The sequence below is a fragment of the Osmerus eperlanus genome, chromosome 5, assembly GCF_963692335.1.
Source record: "Osmerus eperlanus chromosome 5, fOsmEpe2.1, whole genome shotgun sequence".
Classification (NCBI taxonomy): Eukaryota; Metazoa; Chordata; class Actinopteri; order Osmeriformes; family Osmeridae; genus Osmerus; species Osmerus eperlanus.
The window spans coordinates 21,749,710-21,772,944 of record NC_085022.1 but is presented as its reverse complement, the minus strand read 5'-3'; the positions used below and the strand labels follow the sequence as shown (position 1 = coordinate 21,772,944).

At 50.0% G+C, this 23,235-nt stretch overlaps 3 protein-coding genes across 3 annotated transcripts in view; 1 reads left to right on the top strand and 2 right to left on the bottom strand.

Annotated features, from left to right (window-relative positions):
* Positions 1 to 23,235, bottom strand: part of det1 (DET1 partner of COP1 E3 ubiquitin ligase) — a 283,926-nt gene that overhangs the window by 119,667 nt on the left and 141,024 nt on the right. The window lies entirely within an intron of this gene.
* enc2 (ectodermal-neural cortex 2) lies at positions 7,094 to 13,362 on the bottom strand. The gene is given in 5 exon segments (XM_062462665.1): positions 7,094 to 7,150; positions 7,152 to 7,198; positions 7,201 to 8,922; positions 10,544 to 10,652; positions 13,020 to 13,362. Coding segments are annotated over 4 exon segments (1,875 nt in total). The 5' UTR covers positions 10,608 to 10,652; positions 13,020 to 13,362; the 3' UTR covers positions 7,094 to 7,108.
* The window catches only part of LOC134020684 (cytosolic carboxypeptidase 4), a 59,816-nt gene continuing 57,064 nt past the window's right edge, over positions 20,484 to 23,235 (top strand). The window contains 1 exon segment of the mRNA XM_062460848.1: positions 20,484 to 20,613. Coding sequence (XP_062316832.1) covers positions 20,538 to 20,613 — 76 coding nt within the window. The 5' untranslated portion in view covers positions 20,484 to 20,537.

Sequence of the window (23,235 nt, the reverse complement as noted above, 5' to 3'; positions counted from 1 at the left end):
GACTAGCTCCACCCAGACTAGCTCCACCCAGACTAGCTCCACCCAGACTAGCTCCACCCCAGACTAGCTCCACCCAGACTAGCTCCACCCCAGACTAGCTCCACCCCAGACTAGCTCCACCCAGACTAGCTCCACCCCAGACTAGCTCCACCAGACTAGCTCCACCCCAGACTAGCTCCACCCAGACTAGCTCCACCCAGACTAGCTCCACCCAGACTAGCTCCACCCAGACTAGCTCCACCCAGACTAGCTCCACCCCAGACTAGCTCCACCCCAGACTAGCTCCACCCCAGACTAGCTCCACCCAGACTAGCTCCACCCCAGACTAGCTCCACCCAGACTAGCTCCACCCCAGACTCCACCCAGACTAGCTCCACCCAGACTAGCTCCACCCAGACTAGCTCCACCCAGACTAGCTCCACCCAGACTAGCTCCACCCAGACTAGCTGGTCTCAGAGGAGTGGGATAAGATCACAGAAGACAGGCACACACAGATACATTTACATTTACATTACATTTATTCATTTAGCAGACGCTTTTATCCAAAGCGACTTCCAAGAGAGACACACCACTCACGCTCTGGTACTCCTCAGGTCACTCCACTTCATACCTTTCTCTCTCTCCTTCTCTCTTTCTGTTTTTGTATACCTCTCTCTCTCCTTCTCCATCTCACTATCTCTTTGTTTGTCTCCCCCCCCTTCCTCTTTGATCAGTGTGACAGATTTTAATGACGGCAGCAGAAAGCACAAAAGCAGGATTCCAACGCATTCAACAGCTTTTATACTGGCAGAGTATCTATTCAGTAGAAATAGCATTCCGTAGCTTGGGCTGAAATAAGCACAGGGCCCCATCAAGCCTGTGATGACACTAGGAAGCGTGATATAAAACCAAATTCCTTAAACCTTTAAGTAGCTTTAATTATGCAAAACATGGTGGCATCCATCTTGAGAAGCAGCTTGAGTCAAAGCTGGATATTGGTGTGTGTGTGTGTGTGTGTGTGTGTGTGTGTGTGTGTGTTAGCAGACTGGAGATAGAAGGAGGGACAGAGCTAAAATAGATCATTTTAATAAGCTTCTCTGTGTGTGTGAGTAAGAGTGTGTGTGTGTGTGTGTGTAAGCCTGTGTGTGTAAGAGTGTGTGTGTGTGTGTAAGCCTGTGTGTGTAAGAGTGTGTGTGTGTGTGTGTGTGTGTGTGTGTGTGTGTGTGTGTGTAGGCCTGTGTGAGTAAGAGTGTATGTGTGTGTGTAAGCCTGTGTGAGTAAGAGTGTGTGTGTGTGTGTAGGCCTGTGTGAGTATGTGTGTGTGTGTGTGTGTGTGTGTAGGCCTGTGTGAGTAAGAGTGTGTGTGTGTGTGTAGGCCTGTGTGAGTAAGAGTGTATGTGTGTGTGTAGGCCTGTGTGAGTAAGAGTGTGTGTGTGTGTGTAGGCCTGTGTGAGTAAGAGTGTGTGTGTGTGTGTAGGCCTGTGTGAGTAAGAGTGTATGTGTGTGTGTAGGCCTGTGTGAGTAAGAGTGTGTGTGTGTGTGTAGGCCTGTGTGAGTAAGAGTGTGTGTGTGTGTGTGTGTAGGCCTGTGTGAGTAAGAGTGTGTGTGTGTGTGTAAGCCTGTGTGAGTAAGAGTGTGTGTGTGTGTGTGTGTAGGCCTGTGTGAGTAAGAGTGTATGTGTGTGTGTAATAACTATGCATATCAAAATATAAGAATATGGGTCCTAATATTAGTCATTACCAGCCTGATAACTAATGTTCAACTTGAATAATTCAGTCCGCAGAGCCTAGCCAGGGCCTGCAGGGTCTACCCAGACCTGCTAGTCTGAAGGGTCTACCCAGACCTGCTAGTCTGCAGGGTCTACCCAGACCTGCTAGCCTGCAGGGTCTACCCAGACCTGCTAGCCTGCAGGGTCTACCCAGACCTGCTAGTCTGCAGGGTCTACCCAGACCTGCTAGTCTGCAGGTCTACACCTCCATGTCCTATCTAACAGGCCAAACAGGATGTCCTTCTACACCGCTAATGAATCATTATTATCATTTCTTATGCACACTAACTGCATGCAACAGTACGTACGTTGTAATGCCAGCTGTGACACACAGTAAAAAGTTAAAGCATGTGATTTTGGAAAGTCAGAAACCTTCTCCTTATTTCACCGGAAGCCACATCACATGCTAAGCTAACAGGCTAGCCACGCAGATGGTCATCATATTTACTACGTCAATCTCTTACTGCAGAATATGACTGTGCTGGTCGATGTGACAGCCAGCCATGATTCATCTTTCATGCTCTGGAAAGCTTTAAACTCTGGTCAGAGTTCACAGGCCCTTTAGTTGAGTCACACAAGACCAGCTCTGTGGCAACGTACAGCTTCTTAAACTGAGGAACTCAATCAGAACTGCAACCCATACATGTGGCTTAGACACACACACTAATACATATGCAGACTTTACACACACACACACACACACACACACACTCACTATTTTCCTCCTCCCTGCGTAACCATAAGCACACCAGGACTCCAACCGTTGATGAGAGTGCAGTGGGTTCCTATTACGTAGAGTTAGCTTAGTTCCCGGAAGAGCTCTCTACTCCCAGAACACAGGGCACATTAGTCTCTAATGATGACCCAAGGGAGAAGTGGCGTTAATACTGTTTCCACAACTGACAGCACTACCAATTGCACTGTTACTTATATATTTGAGTCATGTTATAATTTAATTCACATTTTTACTCTTTATTTATCTTAGATGATGGCTAGGCAGATGGCAATGAGCTGCTAATGATTAGCTTGCTAACATCCAACCTGGCAGCAGAACTGGGCCTGAGGCCTTCTCTCTCTGAGGGGAACCTCTCCTCTTACGCTTCTGAAGAGATCTAACAACATCCAGGTGCAGGGAGGAGAGAGGGAGGGCAGGAGAGGAGGAGGGCAGGAGAGAAGAGGAGAGAGGGAGGGCAGGAGAGGGGGAGAGAGGGAGGGCAGGAGAGAGGAGGAGAGAGGGAGGGCAGGAGAGGGGGAGGGCAGGAGAGAGGAGGAGAGAGGGAGGGCAGGAGAGGAGGAGAGAGGAAGGGCAGGAGAGAGGAGGAGAGAGGGAGGGCAGGAGAGGAGGAGAGGGGGAGGGCAGGAGAGAGGGAGGGCAGGAGAGGAGGAGAGGGCAGGAGAGGAGGAGAGAGGGAGGGCAGGAGAGGAGGAGAGGGGGAGGGCAGGAGAGAGGAGGAGAGGGGGAGGGCAGGAGAGAGGAGGAGAGGGGGAGGGCAGGAGAGGAGGAGAGGGGGAGGGCAGGAGAGAGGAGGAGAGAGGGAGGGCAGGAGAGGAGGAGAGGGCAGGAGAGGAGGAGAGAGGGAGGGCAGGAGAGGAGGAGAGGGGGAGGGCAGGAGAGAGGAGGAGAGAGGGAGGGCAGGAGAGGAGGAGAGGGGGAGGGCAGGAGAGAGGAGGAGAGAGGGAGGGCAGGAGAGGAGGAGAGGGCAGGAGAGGAGGAGAGAGGGAGGGCAGGAGAGAGGAGGAGAGAGGGAGGGCAGGAGAGGAGGAGAGGGGGAGGGCAGGAGAGAGGAGGAGAGAGGGAGGGCAGGAGAGAGGGAGGGCAGGAGAAGAGGAGAGGGGGAGGGCAGGAGAGGGGAGAGGGGGAGGGCAGGAGAGAGGAGGAGAGGGGGAGGGCAGGAGAGAGGAGAGGGGGAGGGCAGGAGAGAGGAGGAGAGGGGGAGGGCAGGAGAGGAGGAGAGGGGGAGGGCAGGAGAGGAGGAGAGGGGAGGGCAGGAGAGGAGAGGGGGAGGGCAGGAGAGAGGAGGAGAGAGGGAGGGCAGGAGAGAGGAGGAGAGAGGGAGGGCAGGAGAGAGGAAGAGAAGGTGAGATTGAGGTCAAAAGAGCAAGTAAACGTAATTTGAGAGAGCGAAAAAGGATGTGTCTGAGGGAGACAGTAGGGGGAACAGATGGAGGAAGATGGATAAAAGCATGTTTAGTGTCTGGGTGGCCAGTCAGGTACAGTTACTCCTGTCTACTGGGTGGCCAGTCAGGTACAGTTACTCCTGCCTACTGGGTGGCCAGTCAGGTACAGTTACTCCTGCCTACTGGGTGGCCAGTCAGGTACAGTTACTCCTGCCTACTGGGTGGCCAGTCAGGTACAGTTACTCCTGCCTACTGGGTGGCCAGTCAGGTAAAGTTACTCCTGCCTACTGGGTGGCCAGTCAGGTACAGTTACTCCTGCCTACTGGGTGGCCAGTCAGGTACAGTTACTCCTGCCTACTGGGTGGCCAGTCAGGTAAAGTTACTCCTGCCTACTGGGTGGCCAGTCAGGTACAGTTACTCCTGCCTACTGGGTGGCCAGTCAGGTACAGTTACTCCTGCCTACTGGGTGGCCAGTCAGGTACAGTTACTCCTGCCTACTGGGTGGCCAGTCAGGTACAGTTACTCCTGCCTACTGGGTGGCCAGTCAGGTACAGTTACTCCTGCCTACTGGGTGGCCAGTCAGGTACAGTTACTCCTGCCTACTGGGTGGCCAGTCAGGTACAGTTACTCCTGCCTACTCCCTCTTTCAACATCCCTCTCTCTCCCTCCCTGGCTCTTTTTCGCCTGCTGCAGTTGTTCAAAAATTAATGGTCTGAAATAAGATTCCCAGGCCTACACCAGGCTGCCCGTGCATCATTCATGTCCCTCCTCTTCTCATCCTCTACCTCCCTCCCCTCTCCTTCCTTCCTTCCTCCCTCCCTCCCTCCCTCCCTCCCTCCCTCCCTCCCTCCCTCCCTCCCTCCCCTCTCCTCCTCCATTTCTCCTGCTCTCCATCTCTCTCCCCCTCCTTCTCTCCATTTTCACTCCTACCCTCTTTCCTCTCTTTCTTTCTCCGTTCCTCCCTCTCCATCTCTCGGTTTCCCCCTGTGTGACACTAGGTTACCTCTCTCCTCCAGTCGAAGCGTGTATTTCTAGTTGCTGACCACAGTGTGGTGGGAGTCTGCAGTGTCTAGTCCCCCTCGGCCTGGTGTGTGTGTGTGGGGGTACTAACTAACACTATATGTTCTCTTTACATCTGATCTTCACTGACCCAGGGCTGTTTCAATGTGGTTACAAAATGCAGTGCACCCACAGTGGGAGGTGGGTGGATGATGATGACAGCCTTCTGACTGAACCTGTTATCTGGCCATCAGGAGGTCTCCAGCACTTTGTGTTCACACACAGGTGTGTACTTGTGTAACGTGTGTGTGTGTGTGTGTTTGTGTGTGTGTGTGTGTACACTACACTCAAGGATGATTGCAGAGAGAACAAAGGACCCTTCAAACTTGTTTTATTCATGATAGAAACAATCCAGCCATTAGTGTTGTACCGTAGACTCCATATTTCATGGGCTAAATGTACGTTTGGGACCTGCTTTCACATCGAACAGTTGATTTACTGCTGGGTGCTTCTCTCTCTCTCTGCTCTCCTCCCCCCTCCTCCCTCCTCCTCCCCCTCCTCCTCTCTCTCCTGAGCTCCAGTATGCTTCTGCAGCTTGTCAGCTAATAGCCAGTTAAAACCTGGAAAACCTCTTTAATGTTGATCACAAATCAATGTGTGAGTAGCTCAGCAGAGGGGTGTATATGAGGCTGTGTGTGTGCGGGAGGGGGTGTATATGAGGCTGTGTGTGTGGGGAGGGGGTGTATATGAGGCTGTGTGTGTGCGGGAGGGGGTGTATATGAGGCTGTGTGTGTGCGGGAGGGGGTGTATATGAGGCTGTGTGTGTGCGGGAGGGGTGTATATGAGGCTGTGTGTGTGCGGGAGGGGGTGTATATGAGGCTGTGTGTGTGCGGGAGGGGGTGTATATGAGGCTGTGTGTGTGCGGGAGGGGGTGTATATGAGGCTGTGTGTGTGTGTGTGATTGAGGTATGCAGTGTTTGGTCTGGTTGGCTGGCTACACAGTGTCTCCCCCCAGTACTCCACCCCCAGTATTACTCCCCAAGTATTCCTCCCCTCCTCCCCCAATGTTCCTCCCCTCCTCCCCCAGTATTCCTCCCCTCCTCCCCCAATGTTCCTCCCCTCCTCCCCCAGTATTCCTCCCCTCCTCCCCCAATGTTCCTCCCCTCCTCCCCCAGTGTTCCTCCCCTCCTCCCCCAATGCTCCTCCCCTCCTCCCCCAATGTTCCTCCCCCAGTATTACTCCCCCAGTATTCCTCCCCTCCTCCCCCAATGTTCCTCCCCTCCTCCCCCAGTGTTCCTCCCTCCTCCCCCAATGTTCCTCCCCTCCCCCCCCAGTATTCCTCCCTCCTCCCCTCCTCCCCAATGCTCCTCCCCTCCTCCCCCAATGTTCCTCCCCTCCTCCCCCAGTATTACTCCCCTCCTCCCCCAGTATTACTCCCCTCCTCCCCCAGTGTTCCTCCCTCCTCCCCCAGTGTTCCTCCCCTCCTCCCCCAGTACTCCTCCCCCAGTATTGCTGCCCTCCTCCTCCTCTGCTTCAGTCTGCAGACCCAGCCCTGCAGACAGAATGCAGTGACCCCAGCCTCATGGTGTAAGTGTTTCCTTTTGTTTCCCAGCGCTCCATTCACCAGAGTAACTCACACACTTTAACCTCCCCCTAGAACACGAGAATGGAAATAAGATCCCTCATTTCCTCTCTCTTTGTCTTTCAAACATAAGCACACGCACTCGTGCACACACTCCGTCAAACAGTTCCTCTGCATCGTGTGTAGCACACACACACACACACACACACACACACACACACACACTTCAGCCTCTCAGTGATAGTATCTGCCTTGTCATCCTTCTCCCAGTAGGCCGCAGACAAGCCTGGCTGTCTGGCTCACACTATGCAGAAGAACTGTGTGTTTCTTATCCACACAGATCAGTCTGCTCCCTTGTTTTCACATCAGAAGCAGGCAGAATTCACAGCACTCCTCACTTGAAAGCGTTTAAGAGCTTCAAGACAGGGCTGCCATTGGAGGATACTGGTGTGTGCTTACCAACGAGGCAAATTCACACAGTGAATACCTAAACGTGTCTGTACCGACAGGGAACCCCCCACCACATGTAGCTCTGGATGAAAGCGTCCGCTAAATGAATCATTACCAGCAGGAACAGACGGGGGGGGGGGGGGGGGGGGGGGGGGGGGTTCTTACCCAGCTGGACCGGTCTGTGCCTCCTCGTCTGTGCCTCCTGGTCTGTGCTAGGCAGGCAGGTGTTTCCAGGTGCTGACGAAGGCCGTGGGGGATGAGAGAGTAAGGCACGGTGGTGATGCTGTTCCAGGAGTCCGACGTGGGTCGTAGCAGTCCAGCGTCTTGCAGCGCTGCGTCCCAAAGTAGCCCCCCACCACGTACAGCTTGTTCCCGGACGCCACGGCGTGGCAGCTCATCCTCTTGGAGGTCATGTCCCCCACCCTTGTCCACTGGTTGGTCTCGCAGTCGTAGCGGTACGCCGAGGCGGCGGTGAACTCGGTGTCGCCGCCCATGATGAAGATCTGGCTGCCGAGCACGGCTGCGGCCGTGTAGCGCCAGGGCTGGGGGCACTCGGCCGCGATGGCCCAGCGGTTGTCCAGAGGGTCGTAACACTGCACCTTGGACGCTTTGTCCCTGTGGATGGTCGTTCCCCCGAACACAAAGAGCTTCAGCTTGGCGCTGACCACCGCCGCGTTGCTCACGCCGTCCCGCAGCGGCGCCATCATGGTCCACTTGTTGGTGAGGGGGTCGTAGCGCTCCACCTGCTTGAGCGAGACGGAGGGCGAGGCGGGGAACACGCCGGCGATGGCCGTGTGACCTCCCACCACGTACAGACAGTTCTCCAGCTCCGCCGACCCGTGGCCAAACCGCGCGATCAACATGGGCGCCCCTTTGGACCACTCCTCGTGCACCGTGTCGTATATCCACACGTCTTTAGAGACGCCGTTCTCCGAGCCCCGCCCCCCCGTCACGTAGACCTTGCAGCCAATGGCACAGGCGCTGAACTCCTTCCTGGGGCTCGGCAGGTCCGACTTGGGGATGATCTCCTTGGCCTTGTGGTCCACCTGGTAGATCTTGTCACACATGAAGGTCTGGCCTCCCAGGATGAGCAGGGTGTGTCCCGCCTTGCGTGGCCGGGCGCAGGGGCTGGTGACCACGCCGTCGTTCTGCAGGATCTTCTTCTTGCACTGCACGGCCTCTTCCACGATCTTCCGGCTCCTCTTATCTGACATGACCAGCTCCTCACGAGCCACGGCGTCGATGAGGCAGTCCGAGGGCAGCAGCGCCAGGCGGATCCCTCTCAGCAGGGCTGGGAGGTGGTCCCTGCGGGCCTCCAGGTCGTAGCGAACCCAGCGCATCACGGCGTCGAACACGATCTGCTCGTCCTCGATCTCCAGCTCGTCGCTGAGGATGAGCTCCAGCAGCTTGTCCTTGGAGAGACCGTGGAAGTCCTCGGTGTGGCGCACCGCCTCGAAGTGCACCAGGCACATCCTCCAGGAGAGCTCGTAGAGGCGCTTGCACTGGTGGGCGTCCGACAGCAGCATCATGCCCAGGCAGTTGGAGGAGTGCAGGTTCTTCTCCAGGAACTCGGCCGCCGCGTCGCGGATGTCGTGGAACTGCAGCATGTCCCCGGCCTCCAGGAGAGACTCTGCGTTCTCCTCGTTGATGATGATGCGCGACGAGTAGGCAAAGTCCAGCAGCAGCTCCAGCACTTCCGGGTGGACGCTGTCCCGGAAGTTTACGTCGCTGTCCACGCTTTCCCGCAAGCCGCCGCTGAACATGGCCTCGAAGTAGCGGCTGCAGGCGGCCAGCACGGCGCGGTGGCAGGGGAAGGAGCGCTCCCCCGCCCACAGCGTCACGTCCGTGAACATGCACTGCTTGCGGAGCGTGTTGAGGTGGGTCAGGACGCTGTCCGGGTGCGAGGGCTTGTGGAACAGGGAGATGTTCATGGACCCTGTGCTGGTCCGGGACTTGCGGTTCTCGTGGACGCTCACCGACATGGCTTCTGGGATCTCCAAGGTGTCACTCGTCCCAATCTCTCCAACTGGGAAAACAACGGAACAAAGAAAGGGAAAGAAAATTACTAAATATACCTTTAGCAGGCGCTCTTATCCAGAGCGACTTACAGTAAGTACAGGGACATTCCCCCCGAGGCAAGTAGGGTGAAGTGCCTTGCCCAAGGACACAACGTCATTTTGCACGGCCGGAATCGAACCGGCAAACTTCTGATTACTAGCCCGATTCCCTAACCGCTCAGCCACCTGACTCCCTGAATGTAAAACTAAGGCTTTGATCCAGCCTAATTTTCCCTCTAGATAGAGATCCCATCTGAAGTTGTCAACAGGGATTCATGGCGGGCGATTAAAGCAGGCATTTATGGAGTCAGGGAGTCAGGTGGCTGAGCGGTGAGGGACTCGGGCTGGTAATCAGAAGGTCGCTGGTTCGATCCCCAGCTCTGTCAAATGACGTTGTGTCCTTGGGCAAGGCACTTCACCCTACTTGCCTCGGGGGGAATGTCCCTGTACTTACTGTAAGTCCCTCTGGATAAGAGCGTCTGCTAAATGACTAAATGTAAATGTATTTATAAGCAGAAACTGCTGTAACTTTCATCTCACTCTCCGTCAAGAAGACAGTGGGTTTAACAGGGGGATAACATCTTTATATGAACATGCAATATTGCTGAAGCATTCAGCCAATATCACACTCAGCCATCTAGTATTTCTGGAACAAATTGATACTCATGGAAGCAGCCTACTTATGGGTCAAGCTCATTTCCCACAACACAGTCAACAGGCATCCATACAAACCTCTCGTTCAACCACCCATTAGATTAGGCACAACATTCAATTAACGAGGCCATTTTGATATCAGGCAAGTGGGCATTTCATCCAACAGTGAGACTGTAACTGAGAAGAGGCACCCTGGTGTTCCAGACACAGGCCAGGGCTTCTGCCCCTGGGTCATACCCACAACATGCACCATTGATTTCTTTTGACTGCAGGCTATTGTAAGGGAAACACACACCAGACAACAAAGAGATTATAAAAACCCTGTTTCAGCAAAACAACGTCATGGAATTGTGTTGACTGTGTTTGTCTGTGTGGGTGTGCGTGTGTGTGAGTGTATATCTGTGTGTGTGTGTGTGTGAGAGAGTGAGTGTATATCTGTGTGTGTGTGTGTGTGAGAGAGTGAGTGTATATCTGTGTGTGTGTGTAAATGTGCTGACATGCAGTTCAGGGTCCAGGGTAAACAGTCTAGGGGTGTGGGGGAGGGCGGGGGGGCCAGGGAGTGCGGGGGGGGGGGGGGGGGCAGGGAGTGCGGGGGGGGGGCAGGGAGTGCAGAGGGGGGGCTGTCAGATGGACCCGGGGGGGGGCTGCAGGCAGGCACACATCAGCAGGCTGGGACAGGAACCACAATGTCTGGCTGACAGGAACCACAATGTATGGGAGGGGGAGAGCAGTCAGTCACAAAAGACGGTGCACATGACAAACCGTGCAAATAGAGTGAGGGGGGGGGGGGGGTCATGGTTCTGCGGGGGGTTGAGAGGACACGGGAGGCTGGGGGAGGGTAGAGGATACCTTGGGTCTGATTTATGTCAAGTGGGTGGGGGGTGGGGGTGGGGGGGGTCTGGAGAGTTTAGACGGTCGTCCCGTAGCACCACTTACGCCGGCACAAGCTGCTGACCCAGGCACAGGCACTGACAGTGAGGGTGTGGGGGGAGTTCAGCATGTCCCCTGCACGGTGCCCCCTGCAGGCTGGGCTGATGGCTGGCGTCTGAGACAGGGGGGGTAGGTGGGGAACATCATAAATACATATTTTTGGGCAGGAGTGGGGGAAGGAAGTTAATAAAAGGAGTCGGGGTTAGAACATAACTTGTATGAAGAATATTTGGGGTAGGAAGAGGGGGGTTAAACTCAACATTATTAATTCAACCAGGTGACGGTGCACTTCCTTCCTGTCCAGACTCTGTCACTCCAGACCTGAGGACCAGCCTCCATCCAGGGCCAAACGAACCTCTGCCTCCATGGTGCTACAGCAGCGCTGAAAGGCAGCTCCTAATTAGCCTAGCCTCGTTAGCTCCTGGCAACCTGCAGACAAAGCCCCCCAGCTCTGCTGCTCGGACCGCTGGGCTGCAGAGAGGGGCCAGCGCCTGTGACTGAAGGCTTTCCAGGCTCCATTCATCAGGCCTGTTGGTATTCCACTGGTGGTGCTTAGACTGGCGACAGGAACTGTGTGTATGCGGTGAGGGTGTGCGTGTCAGTGTCAATCCCTTGCACTGCCTCCTCACAGCAAGCACTTTCATTTGAGTCATTTAGCAGACGCTCTTATCCAGAGCGACTTACAGCAAGTACAGGGACATTCTCCCCCGAGGCAGGTAGGGTCCTTGCCCAAGGACACAACGTCATTTTGCACGGCTGGGAATCGAACCAACAACCCTAATAGCCCGACTCCCTAACCGCTCAGCCATCTGACCCCCATAAGCATAAGCAAGCAGTTCTAGTTCCTAGCTTCAAGCGGTTCTCGTTCCTAGGTTCAAGCAGTTCTAGTTTCTAGGTTCAAGCAGTTCTAGTTCCTAAGTTTCGATTTGCACAAGGCCCTGTTCTGTGCTCAGGTGGTCTATCTGCATGCGGGTTCTCACCCTGCTCTCATGGGCCTTCCTTCCTCTGCAAATAATCCCAACATTAAAACAAGCACAACGGATCTGTTTTCTGGTGGTTTTCTGGTGATCTGCACGTGTGCCCGGCCAGGACACGGGTGATCCTGATGATGGGTAAGGCAGGAGTTGAGGTTGTGTGTGGTCCCTACACTCACATATCTACATCAAGCTTTCTGTGAGGCAGCTCTGAGACTAGCCGGGCCGGAGGGAGGGGGTGTGTACGAGAAAGCGAGACTGAGAAGGAATTAGAGGTAATTTCATTCTTTATAGCAGGCGAGGAATACAGCGAAGCTTCGCACTTTGCCACACTACTCTCACAGGAGCACATGGAGAGAGGAAGGATGGTTAGAATAACAGCATTAAGAAGCCTTTGATCGATTACAGAATCCGAGCCATTCTAGAACTCTTGATAATTAAATTCTGGACTCGTGGCACATCTCTTTTAAATGAATTCAATACTGGTCAAATACAGTTTTCTTACAATCTTAGTGCTAAAAGAACTATGCTGTCACTGGTAATTACCTGGTTATAACACTGTTATTTAACAGCCAGCGTGTTAGTTAGCATGCTGTTCTTATCAAATAAACATGCGTTTCACTGCAGGTCAGACAGTACCGGTACTACATGACCGTCGTCTAACTAACTAGACATGACTGTTCACAGCCGTATCTCTTCATAGCCATCACTAAAGACCTGGAATACATTCCTCATCCGCCGGATACATATTATGTATACGCCAATATCTTGTCTCTGTAGGAGGGCTGTTTGCCAGAAGCCCGTGTTTATTCGCCTGCTACCCCGTGTAAATCCCCTCCCCTCAACGGCAAACAGATACGATAAAAAAAAATGTTTAACACATGTTCAAAGGAGGAACCCCCCGACAGATGTCTGTCATATAGTGGTTTTCATTAAGGGCAATAAGGCTGGCGAGACATGTCTCACAATTATTACCATCAGCATTCCAATACACCGGGGACCATTGAGCACTTCGGTATTAGTTCATTGCAAGGATGTTCTTCTAGCTAACGTTAGTGGATGTAAGCCAACGCTTCCACGAGACAAAGAAGTCTTGTAGAGCGCAGCCCACGTTAGTAGTTGTTCAATTGCTACGTACAGGACTGGTATGCTCATACAATAACCCGAGTCTGACTCACTGCTTTACCTTCTTGCTTGAAATGCTAGCTCACTTCCTACAGCGGAGACGGCGCTGCAACTAATATTAGCTTAGCATGGAAGCTAACCAACGCATATCTACGTAAAACACTAGTCTATAGAACCAACTATTTCAAGGAACTCGACGGAAGGAAGCTCCAAGTGGACTAGTGTAGGAATGTAAAATGTTGTTTTGACAACATATTTTGTTCGCTTAATTGGTTTCCCCCTTGACTTTGTTGTACTGATTTCCAACTAGTACTATAAGAGCTAGTAAACACTTGAATTCTGACATTAAACATAACTTTAACAATGAAAGGTTTAATACTTACATAAATACTAATAGGATGGATACAAGTTAATCCAATGAGTAAAACTTTTCTGCCCGATGGGTAAAAACATAATTTCACTTTAAATTGTAGAAGTCCTTGGCTTTCATCTGTATCTATTACTGGGTTTCTTCAATCTGAAGAAAACAGAAAAAAAGATCGAACATCCACTGGCGTGTCGTTGAAAGGCGACTGACGTTTTCCCAAACCAATCCCGTCAGAGAGTTTTAATAGAGTCTGACAAACCACCAATCTGAATAGAGATCTCTTCGAAATGGGCGTTCGTTCGGACAAATTATAAACCAATCAAACGCTTGGGCGCTGCTCTTTTTTGGGGGGGAGGCAACAACAAAACAAAAGCACATTACTACATTGACTGTAACAATTTTCCCATTTTCATTCTAACCATACTGTTCAAATAAACTGGTGTAATTAAGACAACCAGTGTACATTCTTCATCTATGCTACTTGGTCCTGTACTGTAGCTCCAGATCGAGCGCTTGCTTGCTTGATTCATAACTCATCTTGTTTTCTCTGGCTAGATATCAGCTTGAACGCAGGTGCTGTGCCTAGTTTGAGGATAGTGGCATAGCATTAGATTTGTGATTCCTTGCTGTTGTCTTCGAAGTGAAGATATGTCCATACTGATGATAACTAACTGTAGAGCGCCACCTAATGGACATATACGAGCTAATCGAGCTCATTAAACAATTCAGAACTTGTTCAAGCATCTTTTTGCTTTGGGATTGAAAATTGAAAAATGAGGCCTGGGTATGTCTTGACACGAGTTATTTAATGTTGACGAATGTTCTCTTACATGGACGTGAACAATCACGTTTTAGGCATTACTTGCGTAAAGAAATTAGGCGTTTATGAGTCACCATAGAAACAAATCTTCTGAAGTCTTATTTCAGCTGCACCCTTGTGCTATTTTGTCAAATGTTCCTGCTGTAGGGCAAAGCCCAACCCCAACGTTTGCCTTGCGCAGTCAAGTCTTGGTAGGAAAATTCGAAAGGTAGGATACAATGTTAGAACACTGGTGTGAACACTCGTACCATAACCTCCAATCTATCAAATGAGTACCACGTGCACACCGCTAGAGGGCAGTAGAGAGACGCAGTTCCCAAAACGTACGGTGTTCGCTATTTGCTGTTGCGGAATATTCTGGCATTCCTCATCAAAAGAAAACATTGATTTGTCAGCAGTGTGCAAACCAAACCTCTTTGATGTCAGCTTTAAAACCAAACCTATCTTCACTAAATGCACACATGATAGTCCCAACGGGTAACACCAACAGACATCAAAAACATTGGTTTTCACACCAGTAGATAACGATTCACAGATCATTAATAGCCTCTCTGATGCCCAGATTTTACAGTTTTACAATTTGGGTTACTTTAACATAAGGCTCAAAAACATCACCAGACCAGTGTTTGCAGTCTCAGGGACTGGCGGCCGGATTTGGACAGAAGGATCAGAGATGGGAAGTAATTAGTACAAATACTTCCTTACTGTACGTAAATAGATTTTTCTGTTATCAGTACTTTACTTAACTATTTATTTTTCTTTGACTACTTTTTACTTTAACTCCTTACATTTATTACACTAATATCTGTAAAATGTAAGAAGTAGATAATACTTCTTACATTTCACAGCCAGGCTCGACTCTAGTTTAAATCTGTATGTGGCATGGTCAATATTATTTCTTGTCATTGCACGCCTTTTTTATTTCCTGACTATCACGCACAACAAACGTAAGTCTACGAAGTTTTCATGGAGCAAAGCAGAAGGAAACAAAATTTCCCTTCTTTTTTTTCTTTTTTCGAGAAAACTAGAAACATTTCTGTCTGGTGTTGTGTGTGAAAAAAAGTTAAAAGTTTCGAAAGGTTTAAAAAATAATTTCGAAAAAAGGCTAGATTAATTTAATATATAGTTATATATTATATACAGTACCAGTCCAAAGTTTGGACACATTTTCCGAATATAATTTTTCTCTCTATAAAAAAAGGTTTGCCTCATTGATGAGTATTTGATTACGACTCTACTATAGGTCTACTCAAGGCCGACCCTAGGGTTTTGGGGGCCCTAAACAAAAATAGTATAGGGGGCCCTTTGATTTTTTTTTGTATACATATTTTTGGGGCCCGAATAGGTTCTGGGATAAACAAATGTTTAGTTTGTTTATTGGGTCGGGCCGGCCCTGGGCCTACTCTACTGTACTCTACTGTACTCTGCTGTACTCTGCTGTACTCTGCTGTACTCTACTGTACTCTGCTGTACTCTGCTGTACTCTACTGTACTCTACTGTACTCTGCTTTGCTTTAGTCTGTTTTAGGCTTCTCTGTTCTCCTCCTCGCTCCTTTCCTCTCCCGAAGCCTTAACTTGAGTGAAAAGGTGTAGTCAGCACTTCAACTTTTACCAGAGTCTTTTTAAACATGAGTAGCTGTACTTCTACTTGAGTGAAGGATGTGTGTATTTTCTTTCCATCTCTGAGAAAGATGGAGACATGACTGCATAGACTGTAGTCTTAATGTTTCATATTTCCAAGATGTGGGGAACAAAGTAAGAAATTTGTCGGCACCGGACTAGCCTGCCTGTCTACACTAGACCTCCTCTCTGCATTGGGGATGGACTCTGTGTCTCAGAGGGAGGTGCTGAGTGGGTCTGGGTCCCAGAGAGAGAGAGAGAGAGAGAGAGAAGCAGGGAAGTCTTGGGAGATGCAGGTGTTAGATCCATATTTAAATGTCCGATATCAGGGAGTGAAACTGAGTAATGTGTCTGGAACACACTGTGAGCTGGCGCCATTTGTACCATCTGAATATCATGAATGTATCATAAACAGCTCTTTGTAAATGCAAGGTTTCTGCCACTCTGGCCTCTCGTCTTGCTATGGCAGGTCTTCGAGCTGGTCGTGTGTAGCTCAGCGGTTAACCAAATCACGCGTGAGTTGGTGAGATATTCGGTCTTTTTGCATTCCAATTAAGTATTGGAGTTCAATAAAAGCGCAGGGATAACTTTGTGCAAGAGGGAGGTGTTTTCTTTTAAATTAGCCACAAATAGTTTTAGATCTTTCCTCTCAGTAGTCTCAAAACTCATTCCAGTGAATGACGAGGACGGGGAATGAAAGAGAGAGATCTCCTGTTTGGAGTACTGCTCCTCTGAGAACCACCTGTTTCTCTACAGACTCCATACCTCAGCGTGGGTCCTGCCCCTCTCACTCAGTATATCACATGTAAGCCCTATCATTAGTCTGCTTGTGTGCTAGCGTGTTTAGTACCCTGCAAATCCCCCGTGCGTGTGTGGAGACAAGCGAGGACCCATGGTGAGCCAGTGTCTTTCACAGACCTGACTCCAGCCTCCTTCAGAGCCTCGTCTCCAGTTCTTCACAGCTCCAGAACACCTGCTGACAGAACAACCGACAGGCAAGCTGAACAAACACCATCTGATACAGCCATCAGCCCTTCGGTTGGTAAGCGGAGGAAGAAGGTGCGAGTATCCAGACGGTTGCTGCCTCTGTGCCCTGGTGTAAGTGGGTATGGATATAAACCTGATGCCCAGTATTGAATAGCCATTAGCCAGACATTTAGTTTACACTGTAAAAAGGCAGCCATGTGGGAAATGCGGCGTCAAGATAGAGATGACAGTTTAGAATCTACTGGAGGAATCCAAGAAGTCCTCAGCTTCTGTGCTTCAGTTCCAACATTCTACAGGTTCTCTATTATCTTTGACCTTTGAACCTGAACACACCACTAGTCAGATTTACTCATGTTCTCAACTATACTGCTATCAAATGGTGTTTTGGGCTGTATAATATTGACGATTTAGACCATTCCATTAGTGAGTGATTAGCTGATATGAAAGCTAGTGTCTGTGATTCAACTGGTATTAAAGCTAGTGAGTGTTCACATGTTCCACTGAGGAGTGGTGTTTATGTGTGTGCGTGAGAGAGAGAGAGATACACAGAGAGAATGTGTGTATAATTGTATATGTGTTAGTGGTGGCAGGGGAGGTGGGGGTTCTGTGTGTGTGTGTGTGTTTGTGTGAAGAGCATTGATGGGGGGAGCAGAGGAGGAGGAGTGTAGCAGTGTGCCAGTGGAGAGTGGGACCTGTGCCTGAAGAGTGCTAGAGTTTCACAGCAGTCTCCTCATGCCTGATGGAAAATGCTATTTCAGACATGCTCAGCATGCCAGGCCAGTGTTGGGACCATCGCTCACATTACTGCCTCTGTGATGGACAGATTTGCAGGGCCGAGACCAAAACCAAACCAAGTAGAGACCAAAGACCAGTAGAGTGCAGCAAAGTAGACCAACAGAGTAGAGGCCCGCACAGTAGAGACCAGCAGAGGAGAGACAAACCAAGTAGAGACCAGTAGAGAAAAAAACAGCAGAGTAGAGACCAAAAAGGACATACATGCAGAGCAGAGACCAGCAAGGACATACATGCAGAGCAGAGACCAGCAAGGACATAAACACAGAGCAGAGACCAGCAAGGACATACATGCAGAGCAGAGACCAGCAAGGACATACATGCAGAGCAGAGACCAGCAAGGACATACATGCAGAGTAGAGACCAGCAAGGACATACATGCAGAGTAGAGACCAGCAAGGACATACATGCAGAGCAAAGACCAGCAAGGACATACATGCAGAGCCGAGACCAGCAAGGACATACATGCAGAGCCGAGACCAGCAAGGACATATACGCAGAGTAGCAACCGGAGACCAGAAAAGTATATCAGTAGAGTGCAGACCACTAGAGACAAGTGGAGCAGAGACCAGCGAGGTAGAGACCAGCGAGGTAGAGACCAGCGAGGTAGAGACCAGCGAGGTAGAGACCAGCGAGGTAGAGACCAGCAAAGCAGAGACCAGCACACACACATATTCTATGACACACTAATGCATACACACTCACAGAAAACAGAAGGAGACAGGACCTGGAGGCTGCTGGAATCAAACAGCGCACACACACATGCACACACACACGCAAACACACACACAAACACACACACAGGATTTATTAATATGCCCTGGGCAGGAATCTATATTTATTCATTTAGCAAATGCTTTTATCCAAAGCCGCAAACAAAAAGTCCACCTAGTCCATTCAGTAGATAATCTTCTCGTCTAGACTTCCAATTACCCAGTACTGTGGATAATATCAAGGAACAGTCTGTGTTTACAAGACACAGTGCAGAAGCAACATCATATCTCTGGGAGAGTGACAGAATGAGAGAGAGAGAGAGAGAGAGAGAGAGAGAGAGAGAGAGAGAGAGAGAGAGAGAGAGAGAGAGAGAGAGAGAGAGAGAGAGAGAGAGCTAGTGTGTGTGTGTCTCTAGTGTGTTCCTGGCAGCAGGCACGGTTTACAGATATAAGAGTCCTGAAGGAGGAGGTTGAGCGGGGGGAACATAACCCCGACACCAGAGCCTGGCTTTGATCGTCCCGTTTCACGCTAGGGTCAAAGAGTACCTCAGCTGGGCATCCACAGGTCAGAGAGAGCCTCAGCTGGACATCCACAGGTCAGAGAGAGCCTCAGGTGGGCATCCACAGGTCAGAGAGAGCCTCAGCTGGGCATCCACAGGTCAGAGAGAGCCTCAGGTGGACATCCACAGGTCAGAGAGAGCCTCAGCTGGGCATCCACAGGTCAGAGAGAGCCTCAGGTGGACATCCACAGGTCAGAGAGAGCCTCAGGTGGACATCCACAGGTCAGAGAGAGCCTCAGCTGGGCATCCACAGGTCAGAGAGAGCCTCAGCTGGGCATCCACAGGTCAGAGAGAGCCTCAGCTGGGCATCCACAGGTCAGAGAGAGCCTCAGCTGGGCATCCACAGGTCAGAGAGAGCCTCAGCTGGGCATCCACAGGTTTAACAACCCGTGGGTGAACATAGACAGACATAAAGCAACTTGGGTGGACATAGACAGACATACACAGGTCGTACAGTACCTTGTGTGGACATGCAGACCAGGACCCAGACCTGGAGCTTTTCAAACCTGATGATCTTCCAGGTCAGGATCTTGTCCCATTAAAAACCTGATTATGATTGGTCCATTAAAATTGAGGTCATGATCTTCTCCAACAAGAAGCCAGGTCATGATCTACGCCCCTAAAGAGGATGGGGAGTGGTCTATACAGAAGGTGTGTGATGATTCCTTTGAAGGATCAAAGGCTTGTACTGTGACAGTGCCACTGTGTCGCAGTAATTCAAGTTGAGGATGTGAAGGTGATATATAGATATTGATATCTATAAATATATAGTTATATTTAGACGAGACACATGGCTCCTCCTGGCTCGCTCTGCCGCCAGTCACTCTGAGGATGTAAAGTGTTCATTAACAGACCTAAAGTTCTGCCAGATCGTCATAAATCTCTGCTTGTCTACTGGCACCCAGTTCTGCCTCCAGCGACCTCCTGCAGCAGTGGAGAAATGTAGCTTTTACTTGCCTTTCTCTGTTTCTCTTTCTCACTGTCTCTTTCTTTCCCCCCCCCGTCCGACCTTGTGCCCACCCCCCCCCCCCCCCCGCCCGACCCTGTGCCGCGCCCACCCCTCGTGTACGTTGCGCACTCGCAGGTCCCATCCTAAACATGCTACAGGTTAGCCACCGCTATCTCTCCTTTGATTGTGTGTTCAGTGTTTCTGTCAATAAATGAGTTTGTCCAGGCTGATTCATTCCTATCACTGCGGTTCGGCTGCAGTTCAAAGGAAACTTATGAGTGTGAGTGTGAGTGCACACAAGGCTATTTTCACTCCCTACTATTTGTGCGTGTGTGTAAGGAACTGCACAGCCTCTGGAATCTCTCCAAAGACAAATGAACACAAATGTGTGGACAACTCACACACCGCTCTCTCTCTCTCTCTCTCTCTCTCTCTCTCTCTCTCTCTCTCTCTCTCTCTCTCTCTCTCTCTCTCTCTCTCTCTCTCTCTCTCTCTCTCTCTCTCTCTCTCCCCTCTCTCTCTCTCTTTCTCTCTCTCTTGCAGGCAGGCACACACACACACACTCTTGCAAGTGTACAGACACACTTGCATACATACACATGCACACGCACAGTCTCTGGCAAGCACACACAAACACCCCCCCTTAAAGACACACACACCCTCGTAGACCCCTTATGTCTGAGGGGATGTTTCTTGGAGGGGCTTCCCTGCTGAGGTCTGGAGGTAGGGCCCTGTTGACAGAACAACGCCGTGATTTACTTCCACACGGCTTGCAGTTCACTTAGACCCTCTGTGGGAATGGCTGACATTTGGGCTGTCGTCCAATGGAAGAGCTAGAGCACAAGGGCGTTTTGAAAAACACGCCAGGTGCGTCAAACACTAACTCTGTGGGGGGGTCCACTCTCTCGCTTTCTTACTCACACACACACACACACACACACCCACACACACACACACACGCACAGTGGAGAAGTTCCCACACTTTTCCCACCAACCCCATAAACTTTTTTTAAAAGTGTATCCCCGTGTTGCCTAGACACAGAGAGCTGCAGAGACACTCAGAGCACAAGCCACAGCAGAGCAGAGGGAAGTCATGTTCAGCACGGGCAGATGCAGTAATTTCACCTGGAACGGGACCCTCAGAGAGCTGGGGAGCTACGCGTGCCACGGTAAGCCCGGGCAGAGGCAGGAAGCTTCATATGCACTCTGGGGAAATGTCTTGAATGTAGCCGTGTAATCCCACTGCTTGCATGTGCACCCTCGTCTTTAAGCCTCCTCTGAGTGAGGGGCCGCAGGCATGGAGAGGGGGACCTCCTGTGCCCCCCACAAGGGCTACCCTCAACACAGCTCATGTAATGAACATGGTTCCTGTACTATGAGGATCTCCAGTGTGCGTATCTTTAGTGTGAGGATCTCCAGTCTGGTCACACAGGAACTCTGGGTTCCCACAGGAACTCTGAGTTCCCGTGTGCAGGGTGTTGCTGATGCACTTGCTTCCAGCCTTCTGCAGTAGCTACAATCACATGCTTTCATGCCGTCAGATCACTTGAGCTCTCTAAGGAGATTAGGTAAGTATTGATCTCTGCTTGGCTACTTCTGTTTTGAATATGTTTTTCCATTGATTCATTAAGCAGTTGATTAATCCAAAGCAACACATACAAAGTCCATATACTTCAGGCCTGTACAGTAGATATGATAACAATATTCAAATTAACATCTGGAAAAAGTAAATAAGCTTGAAGTATTTTCTCTCTTAACATCTATTTGTTAGATTATCTTAAATAAGAAATTGCAATGTTATGTAGCCAAGATCAAGCTTGTTTCGCTTACTTGCTAGACAGGGTTAGGGTTAGGGTTAGAAATGAATGAAGAAATGAAGGCAAACATTCCTGGTGGCTTCTATAAAATACAAAAATTATATACCTTAAATCACCAACCCAACCTTATATCTGCTTCAAACTCACATTAAACCACAGCTGCAAACACCATTAGACCAAAATAACTGTCTTTTTGTTGCTAGTATTCCACCACAAAAAGAAGCCTGACTAGATCATCTACCTGATGTGTTCACTACCGTTAATTTCAGCATGTGTGGACTATCTATAGGCACCTATTTAAATTACTAAATGTTCACACCCCCTCACACACACACACACACACACACACACACACACACACACACACACACACACACACACACACACACACACACACACACACACAGCAGCAGTTCCTGTGAGAATAGTATCTAAGGTTTCCCCACTACAGAGGCCTCAGATAATCTAATCCCAGGGACATATTTTAGTGTGACACCTGTTGCTTGGGTTGTGTTCCTGAATCTGCTCCGAGAAACGTAGACGCTTTTCAACAGCAGAGTTGCTATTAGGAGGTGTTCCCTTATTACCCTGTGTGTAGGCTACACTGAGGAGTGTGTGTGTGTGTTCACTACACTGAGGAGTGTGTGTGTGTGTACTGTAGACTACACTGAGGAGTATGTGTGTGTGTGTGTGTGTGTGTGTGTGTGTGTGTACACTACACTGAGGAGTGTGTGTGTGTGTGTGTACACTACACTGAGGAGTGTGTGTGTGTGTAGACTACACTGAGGAGTGTGTGTGTGTGTGTGTGTGTAGACTACACTGAGGAGTGTGTGTGTGTGTGTGTGTGTAGACTACACTGAGGAGTGTGTGTGTGTGTGTGTAGACTACACTGAGGAGTGTGTGTGTGTGTGTGTGTGTGTAGACTACACTGAGGAGTGTGTGTGTGTGTGTACTGTAGACTACACTGAGGACTACACAGAGAGTAAACGTGTCAGAGAGAGAGAGAGAAATAGAGGATGAAGGAACAGAGAGAGAGAGAGAGAGAGAGAGAGAGAGAGAGAGAGAGGGTGAGACATAGAGGATGAAGGAACACAGAGACAGAGAGAGAGAGAGAGAGAGAGAGAGAGAGAGAGAGAGAGAGAGAGAGAGAGAGAGAGAGACATAGAGGATGAAGGAACAGACAGAGAGAGAGATAGACTGCCAACGGTACAGACATACCAGACAGCATTTCTTTGATAAATTTGAATCCCTTGTACCATCATTCACCACACTGTCTGATAATGAAAAGCTAAAAGTGCTCTTAGGGGAGGACACACAGCCCTCCTATCTGGACAATTTCTAAAAGAGTGCCATGAAATCAGGGAAAACCTGAATTTAATGTGACCAGCCTTGAAATTCTATTTGTAATATGTGTTGTCCATCTCAATGTAGCTATTTACTTAGGTTGTTTTTGTTTCGATTTGTTGTTTTCTGTTCTTGACACTTTGTTGTTACCACATGTTCCGGACAATACAGACTGTCGTTCCTTGTGTTGTTTTTGAATGGTGTTGTTGATGTATGGTTGTCTGTTATTGTGCGTCTTGCTTTGGCAATACGGTTGAAATGACTGTCATGCTAATAAAGCTGAATTGAATTGATAGAGAGAGAGAGAGAGAGAGATGAGAGAGAGAGAGAGAGAGAGAGAGAGAGAGAGAGAGAGAGGGAGGGGGATGAACAGAGACACATGTAAGATGACAGGGAAAAAGTGACACAGAAACAGTGACATGATGAAGGGACAGAGAGAGAATATTTTCAGCTTGATAACTTATTTATCTGAACATTTAATAACACACAGAGAGAGAGAGAGAGAGAGAGAGAGAGAGAGAGAGAGAGAGAGAGAGAGAGAGAGGGAGAATGAAGGGGGAGAGAGAGAGAGGGAGGATGAAAGGAGTGAGAGAGAGGGAGGATGAAGGGGGAGAGAGAGAGAGAGGGAGG